The sequence below is a fragment of the Lolium perenne genome, chromosome 4 (genome assembly GCF_019359855.2).
Source record: "Lolium perenne isolate Kyuss_39 chromosome 4, Kyuss_2.0, whole genome shotgun sequence".
NCBI lineage: Eukaryota > Viridiplantae > Streptophyta > Magnoliopsida > Poales > Poaceae > Lolium > Lolium perenne.
The window spans coordinates 25,137,341-25,146,569 of record NC_067247.2 but is presented as its reverse complement, the minus strand read 5'-3'; the positions used below and the strand labels follow the sequence as shown (position 1 = coordinate 25,146,569).

The 9,229-nt window shown below is 40.9% G+C and overlaps 1 protein-coding gene across 1 annotated transcript; it reads left to right on the top strand.

Annotated features, from left to right (window-relative positions):
• The first annotated feature begins 1,384 nt into the window (after positions 1 to 1,384).
• Positions 1,385 to 3,331, top strand: LOC127291951 (uncharacterized). Its single transcript, XM_051321283.2, has 2 exons — positions 1,385 to 1,793; positions 2,305 to 3,331. Exons 1-2 carry the CDS (start codon positions 1,566 to 1,568, stop codon positions 3,070 to 3,072), a joined length of 996 nt encoding a protein of 331 aa, XP_051177243.1. The 5' UTR covers positions 1,385 to 1,565; the 3' UTR covers positions 3,073 to 3,331.
• Positions 3,332 to 9,229: the final 5,898 nt, after the last annotated feature.

Below are 9,229 nucleotides of genomic sequence, written 5' to 3'. Positions count from 1 at the left end.
GCCCAAACACTCGGAGCGCCATCTTCATCCAAACGCTTTGACGATGCTCACCGCGCAACCCCATACATCCCCTCACAGTTCTTCGTGCTAGTATTATGTAAGAATCCGCGAAAGAATCTACGAACGGGGACGCCATGCACATGCAGAATGTACGAGGTGCTCATATGTTTTGAGACTCTTTGACTTGTTAGTTGATACTGTGCATATACGGTTTGGTCAAAGTCAAACATTGCAATATTTGACTAACTATATAGAAAATGGCAACATCAATAATATCAAATAAATATTGTTAATATCATAATAAAATATACTTTCATATAGTATCAATTATCAAATAAGTATTGATGAAATATATTTAGTTAAATCCAATGGATCTTAATTCTATCTTTACCAAGGCGTGCATGTTTCTTTCAAAGTTCTAACAGAACACTACATATCGGTGTACCTTTTTGAAAAAGAAAAAAAAGCAGACAAGCCAATATAAATCGCCAGATCCAGCCATGAACACATCAAACCACCGATGAGCACCCCAAATCAGTGAAATTCCCTCGCAACAATTGTTTCATGGACTTCATCTGCTACTCATCACTTCGGACACGATCATTGACGATGTGGAGAATAGTCCGTCTTTAGCAACGCCGAACAAGGATCCATAGAGCTCCTCGGCCACATAAAGGATGACACCTGATGGATCCGCCTACTACCAACCACTAGCCCAGGGCCCGTAGAACCGTCTTCATCCAAATGTTGTTATTTTCAAGAATCAGGTCCGAACTTACGCTGAAGTGCTCCTACGGTATGAGACTCCTCAACTTGTTAGTTGATACTCCTATTTCATATTACCCTGCATATAAGATTTGATTAAAATTGAAAGTTGAAAAGCTTGACTAATTATATAGGAAAGAGTCTCAATGTCCATAATATCAAATCAATATTTTTAAATTAAAATAAAATATATTTTTATATACTCCCTCTGTTTCTGAAAAAACTTCTCGACTTTCTCTAGATTTGGATGTATATAGACACATTTTAGTTATAGGTACATGTGTATCTATAAAAAAATTGAGAAGCTTTTTTTTGGGGGGACGGAGGGAGTAATATACATTTGGTACCGTATATGTTACTCCCTCCACTCCATTATTCTTGTCCTGGTTTCAGTTCAAATTTAAACCACAAGCACAACAAAAATTGTTAAACTAAGTGAGCAATATTTTTGTCCTATATATTTGGTCAAACATTATAAAGTTTGACTTCGACTAAACCTACCACGGGAGTATTATCCAGAGCCCAACCCTAGGTCGGTCCTACGTGCTACTTCGAGCATCAGTGCTCGCTCCATCCATAAGCCTGGACGACGTCATCGCTGACAAGTGACAGGTGGAGCCTCAACTTCACACTAGCTTCGTCCGTCCGTGCTGCCTGCCTCTCGACATCCATCCACCTTCCTTTGCTGCTGCCTCTCAAGTCTGAACCAGATCCCAAACCCTAGCTGCTGTGCTACCTCCCTCTCCACCCGGCCTCCAGATCCCCAGCTCCCTCCCCTCGCTCCGCGCCGGCGACGAATCATGCGGATCCGCAGGTGCGCCTCCCGGCTGCTCGGTTCCGCCGCCTCCTCCGCGTCCGCCCCCGCGCTGCCCCGATTCGAGCTGCCCCCGCCCTCGCCGCCGGCAGCCCAGGAATCCCACGCCGGCCTCGTGGCGGCGACGGGGACCTCCGCCTCCCCTCTCGTGCCCTGCGAGCTCAGCTTGTCGCCGTGGGACCTCATCGACCAGCTCCACCCCTCGGATCCCCAGGTAATTAGTTAATTACCTACCCGCCCCCTCGCTAGCTCCACGCTCTTCTTTGCCTGCCATGTCCGCAGCTTGTGATTTGCCTCTAGTATTTGCGCATTTCCGCGCCGCTGCTTGTACCTGTACGTATAGCTTTCTCTGCCGTGGTTTCACTTTGGTTGCTGCTGCACGCGCGCTTGTTAGGGTTCCCGGCGTTTGCTTGCTTGCTTCAGGACGTCCACAGGGACTAGGGGAGTCGTGTCGAGGTCTAGGGCGCGTTAGCACAGTAATTATCGCCGGGTGGTGCCTCCTCTAGCCGCTCTAGGGTCCAATCGCCGGCGCGTTAATTTGCTTCTTCCCTCTCAGTAATGTGTGGTGCGGCGGCTGGGATTGACATTGCGGGCGATAACGGCGGCAAGGCCGTACATGTAACGATACCTACATACATGACACACCCACCATTTCAGCACAATAGGTTGGCACTACGTACGGACTGCTGACCCGCTTTTATTTCCCGAATTTCCTTCTCGTTCAGGAGGAGAAAATCTTCTTCGAGACTTACTTGGTGGCTGTGGCGTGGCGAGCTAGCTGGCTCTTCCAACCCAGCATGCCTACCGCCGGCTCCATCAAGGAAGAGGAGCAGCAGGAGGAGGACATGGCCGCCCGTGTCATCTTTGGACTGCAAGTCTGTAAGAAGAACACTGTGAGAAAGAAGGCGAGAAAGATGAAGCCCAATATGACTAAGGAGAAGATTAAGGCAGAGGCGAGCGACGCCACCGCAGGACCAGAAACACCATTGTGGACATGCAAGAAGAACGTTAACGGTGCCAAGAGGTGGACTTGCTGGCGGCCAGTGAGCCAACCCAACTCCTTCTGCTCCTACCACTCCGATCAGAAGCCAAAACGGAAGAGAGCCACTGATGTGGAGGAGGGATTCTACTATTACACTGGTTTCGGCCCGTCACGCAGCAAGCGGCACCGGATATCAAACAGCAGCGACGGCATGCCGGCGGAGCCTCAACCTGCTAGACAAAAAGAAGAGGCACCGGCCAAAGAGGAAATGCACATTGATTCTAGTCCGCGTCAGGCCCAAGCTGATGGTGCAGACCATCAAGCGGCACCACCAGTGCACATGGACGAGCCTATGAGCGACGACGGCACTGCCGGGATCGCGGGCTTGGACGAGGAGAGCAGCGATGACGATGTGATCAAATCCCGCGAAATCAAGTCGAAGAGCCCGTTGAAGAAGAGGTGGAGGAAGCCTGTAAAGGCCCGGTCGCTCAAGTCACTGATGTATTCATAGCTAGGACTCGGGTCTTCGTGGCTGCAGAGAGGCTCGGTTCGGCTTAGCAACTAGCTCAACTTAGTTTGTTCCCAGTTTTGGCGTGGAGTTCCCGTACGATTTGACAAACTGTATGTCGGTATGTACGTTTTGGATTTATTGATGTTGTAACTGCCGTACGTGCTAGCTGACGTACTGGCCGTTAGAAACAGCTATTAATTTAATTTTCTGCTGTATGTCATCGTGATGGAGAGATCGATCAATGCAACCATTGTTTTGATGCGGGTGGTTTAATTATCAGTCACACGTGTCTGCACGCACGTAGAGTGGAGGAGGGAGCACTCACCTGAGTTAATTAGTCCGAACATTCGTGTGTACAATACAATGTACCTACCGGACTATCATGTACTATGCCTAATACATACTCGGTCTTGCATCAATCTCGGTATCTTGTTATTTTTAGAAGGAAAAAATAAGTCTTTGTTCCGTTCTTAAGAAGTACCACAATAGTCAAGTACAACTAAGGACCTGTTTTTTGTGTGAACCATTTCATTTTATAATGATGAGCGGTCGTTTCTTGACATGCTAGGACTGCCAATGTTGGTGGGTCAATAATGCGAGCAAATACGATAGTCGGGGCACCAAAAAATAGGCCATGTGTGTCCCGGTAGCTAAAGCTCCGAAAGGAAACCTACCATAAAAGCCATGTCCCGGAAATGATAGCCTTGCACCACTCCATCCTGATTGCTCGAATGGTAACAACCACTTCGTTCAAGTCTTCATAGCTTAGACAATCAATTTGGAGGAAGATCCAAGCCTTTGCTTTTTGACATTGGATAACACATAGATGTTCAGGTATCTCTTCATCGCGACTTGCCAAGACGCACCTTGCCACCGAGCAATTGAGAGAAAAGAAATGATGGTTTCCCATGGATGAAATGTTGCAAACTTTGAGTATTGTTGTGGTGCGGCTAATCTTCATACAAGCAGCCAAGTTTAGCTATAAAATGTGTTGTTCCTAGTAGAACACAAACATTTTTTTACCTCCATCAATCCATGAGCCAAGTCCACTTGTGTAGAGTGGTCTCTACCTCTCCCACATGATCGCATTCACCCCTCTCCTTCTTTGAGCTAATCAATGAACCATCAACTAACTAATACTCTTGAATCAACCATCTAGCTAGTTGTTTAGTGGGTTAAAAGATCAAAGACAACAAAAACTCAAGGTAGGAGACACCAGTATGGATACTACCATCTTTCAGAGAATGGCTTGAAAAAGAAAAAAACAACATTAAGCTAAATCAACATAAAGAGGTCATTCAATGTCGACATTACCTCAAAAAGTACATTAGCAATTAGATTTTTATTTTTGGATATCAGGGCTCAAGCTCACAAATGGACCCCCTTAGTACTTAGGTCTACGTATGGTTTGATAGAATATAAAAGCATGAAAAATTCTTTAACCATGGAGGACCTAAAGATTGTTGTATTTGGAATTCCAATATAGGCAAACAAGTTGCCCATGATGGACTTTGTGTTAGATAATTCTTCATAAGTACTGGGGAAATAGCCAAAGATGATTAGTTTTGTCTGTTGTAAATTTTATGAAAATAAATTGGACATTACTCAGTTATGAGGTGTTAGTTCCTAAATGGAAGATCTTAATATGATATAAATGCACAACAATTTATCTCCTTGATGTAGTGTTTAAAATTGCCACCAATTTTTTTTTGATAAACATGTTAATCAGTATTATATGGGATAATAAGGGCACCCCACATTGCCTTTGTTAAATACATGTATTTGCTGGAAGAAGGGGAGAAGGTGACATGAATTCCCGATTGAGATGCATGTTAAAAAGAAATCTACAATCCTCCTCAAACTTGAGTTTGCGAAGGACTTTGATACGTTCAAATGAACATTCCTTCTCATAGCTCTTAACATCCAAAGATGAGTGGGCTGTGTGAATAATTACTAGTGGAAAAGTAGGCATAAATGTAATGGAGCAGAGCCTCTACTTTTATACACATGCAGCGATAATATTTAAATGATAACACCTTTCACCACTCCTTAATTTGACTTTTTAGTTATCATACATCAAATTCTAATTTGTATGGCACTAAAACAGGAAGTTATTAAATCACTGAGCTCCACATGTGGTTGACTTGGGGCTTGCATTCTATTAATATTCAAATACCACCATCCTCTTGCAAAATGATGGGGAACATGCTAGAAATGTAAAATTCATGTTATATATGTCTCATCAAATGCTAAGATTAAAATTTTAATATTACGAATAGTGAAAAAGTTCTTGTGATATAAAGACAAGAACTGTAGAGCTTATGCCCCACAATATTTTATTAAGAATAAAACACTGTACAAAAATTTATAAAGGAAAGAAAAAGAGCATTCTAATCAGAGAATCAATCCATCCTAATACTGTTGTGTTTGCAGATATTTAGGAGATCCTTAAATGTTAGGTGGGAAAATTTCTTATGAAATACATGTTTTTGAAGATCCTGAAAGTAGGAAAGCCTCCCACTATGTTTTTGTTTCATTAAAAAGACACATGCTCCACCTTGCAACACCCTAAAGATAATATGTAAAGGAATAATGAAGGAATGCAAAGTATTCTTAGTCCTATTGACTAGGAGCTGAAAATCTAGGCTTGACCTGACCTTCCATGCCTCGTGTCAGGATTGATGCCTTCAAAAAACCGATTGTTTCTCTCTTTCCATATGTTCAAGGATTCTAGCATAAAAAATTCATAAACATGAGCTTTCCCAAGGCCTCCTTAGTCTGCTAAATAATAGTCAGTCTATCACCATGCATCTACCACTGAATGCCAATCTTGTGCCAACAACTCTTACTGAAGCTACAATAAAATAATAAATTCTCAAGAGTTTCTTCAGGTGGACTATCACAAAGCATATAATTGAAATTTGACCGAATATGTAGTGTCTCCTTTTGAGCATATTCCTTGTATTTAACCAAGTGATTTTTATTCTTGTTCTTATCCCTGCTCCAAATAAAACATGACCCAATCATGTCCACTTTATGTTTAATACCGACTGGTAACCTATAAAAGGATAACATGTATAAAAGAATGCTGGTCAAGCAAGAGGTAATTAAAGTGGATCTCCCACTAATAACTAGATTCTTTCCTTGCCAACAACTCAATTTGTTTTCATGCTTTTTTCAGGACAGGTTTCCAGTCTTTTAAGCCAAGTCAGTTTTCATCAATGTGAATTCTCAGGTATTTCATAGGACATACACCAGATTTGCTTGTAAAAATATCCTCAAAATCCATTGACATATTCTTTGCATCTCCCAGTCATATAACCTCACTTTTGTGAAAGTTTACTTTCAAGCCCAAGATTTGCTCAAAAAGGCATAAAATGAATTTAAGTTCCCGACTTGCTCTAAATCATCTTCCAGTAGAAGAATCGTGCCGTCTGCATGCTGTAGAATCGACACTCCATTGTCTACTAGTCTAGATGCAAGTCCTTTTAAAGTCCCACTATTAACGGCTCTCTTAATCATAATGGCCAAAGCATCCTCAGCTGGGTCAAATAGTAGAGGAGAAAGTGGATCTCCCTAGCTTAGTCTTTGATGCATGCGGAAATAAGGACCAATATCATCATTCACTCTCATTGCCACTTTCCCCCCTTTTATAGTGTTCATGAGCAAGTCACTCCAGCCATGCGGGAAACCTTTCAACTCATGAATTTGTAAAATTACTTCATCAAAAGCTTGTTCAAAATTAGTTTTGAAAAGAACTCTAGGATATTTTTTATATGCATCTCATTTAAAATTTCATACATTAACACCACACCCTCTAAAATATATCCCCCTTCAAGAAAAGCAGTTTGCGAGATTTTAATAAGTTTCTAGATAATCTCAACTAATCTATTGACAAGAACTTTCGTGAAATTTTTGAAGATCACATTCATAAGAAAGATGGATTTGTATTTCTGGATGCAGTCAACGTCCTTCCCCTTAGGGATAAGAGTGACCACACCATATTTGAATCTTGCAATATCCAAATTTGGTATTTAACCAACATATATGGGCCAGATCACAATGAAAATAGAGAAGATTTCTTTAATTGGATGGCTGAATTGGATTCCTCTTCTTTCCAATACTAGATGATTCTTGGTGATTTTAATCTGATGAGAAACCCAAATGACAGAAATAGAATTGGTGGGGAAACAAACAATATGCTCCTCTTCAGCACTGTTATTTAAGCACATGATTTGAGATCTTATACATGGAGCAACATGCAACACTCTCCACTTCTTGAAAAACTTGATTGGGATTTCACCTCTGCTGCTTGGACATCTGGATTCCCCAATACACTATCATTCCCTCTATCTGGATTGGGATCTGATCATATTCTCATCCACGTGCAAATTGGAACTGATATACCCAGGGAAAGTATTTTTAGGTTTGAAAATTATTGGATTGATTTTGATGGATTACATGACACTGTCAATAAATATTGGGCCTCCTCGGAATATAAAAGCGACTCTACTCTTATGCTAAATGGGAAATGCTAGAAACTTAGATATGGGCAGAAGAAATGGAGCAAAAATATTTCTAATCTGGGCAACATTTACAAAATGTAATTTTACCCTTGCACTTATTGATGGGTTGGAGAAACAAAGATGTCTATCTATTGCAGAATTTTTTTCCAAAGAATTCTGCAAGAGCACACAAGAAAACTGATAGAAGCCAAAAGAATATACTGGAAAAATAGAGCAAAAATCAGATGGGCAACTCTGGGTGATGAGAATACAAGATATTTCCACACTATTGCAACAAAGAGCTATAGGAGAAATCTTATTACATCCATTAAAGAAAATGATGGAACTCTGATTTACAATCATGATCACAAAGCTGCTATTATATGTGAATCATAGAAGGAAATACTTAGTGTAAGTGAAATGCTCAAATGGCTATCCAATTGGAAAGAATTATACATCCCACTTAGCTTGCACACCTTGATGCCCCTTTTACTAAATAAGAAATTGATTCTGTGGTAAAGGGATTTTTCTGCAGATAAAGCACCTGGACCAGATGGTTTCAATGGAATTCCTCAAAAAATGCTTGTCAGTAATCAGAGAAGATTTCTACGAACTTATAGAAGACTTCTACAATGAGAAAATCAACTTGGAGAGTGTCAATACTGCTTTCATCAATCTCATCCCCAAGGTAGCAGATCCTAAAAATATGAATGATTACAAGCCTATTTTCCTTGTAAGTCTTCCCCGCAAGGTTATTACCAAGCTAATGGATAATAGAATGCAGAAGGAGATTATCCAAATGATCCACCAGAACCAGTATGGATTTATTAAAGGAAGAAACATTCAAGATTGCTTAGGCTGGGCCTTTGAATACTTACATATATGTCACCTATCTAAAAGGCCCATTATCAGCTTGAAAATTGATTTTGAGAAGGCATTTGACAAAGTTGGTTATAATGCCATCATTGCCATGCTTAGAGCAAGAGGTTTTGGACAAAAATGGGTCAAACTTATCTCCAATATAATTCACTCAACTTTAATTTCAGTTCTCTCCTTAATGGGGTACCAGGAAAGTAAATAATTTGCAAAAGAGGAGTAAGACAAGGGGACCCACTGTCACCAATCCTATTTGTTAATACTGCTGATTTACTACAAAGTGCTATTAATGATGCTTTGTAGAATGGGATTATTAATCTCCCAATCTTGGATGATTTTGGATAGAAATACCCAATTGTTTAGTATGCAGATGGCACCCTCATGATTATGCCAGCTAACAGTGGAAAACTTATTCACTTAAAGGAAATTTTGCAAACTTTCAGTCAATCCACTGGACCTCATGTAAATTTTCACAAAACCACACTTGTGCCTATCAATATTGACTGTGGTAGAGCTAATGAACTGGCTAATATTTTTGGATGCAAAATAGAAAGCTTGCCCTTTGCTTATTTGGGATTAGCACTGGGTACCACAAGGCCTTCTGTTTCTGATCTTATACCCATGGTCTCTAGAATTGATAAAAACCTATCTGGCATATCAACTCTTATGTCCTATACTGACAAACTAACACTCCTGAACTCTGTGATTCAATCATTACCCATGTATGCAATGTGCTCATTCAAGGTACCAATAACTATCTTTGTCCACTTTGAAAT

Excerpts from the sequence above, each read along its gene's own strand:
- LOC127291951 (XM_051321283.2), top strand. The coding sequence starts at position 1,566 with ATGCGGATCCGCAGGTGCGCCTCCCGGCTGCTCGGTTCCGCCGCCTCC. Across the intron at positions 1,794-2,304 it reads TCCACCCCTCGGATCCCCAG|GAGGAGAAAATCTTCTTCGA; the intron begins GTAATTAGTTAA and ends CTTCTCGTTCAG.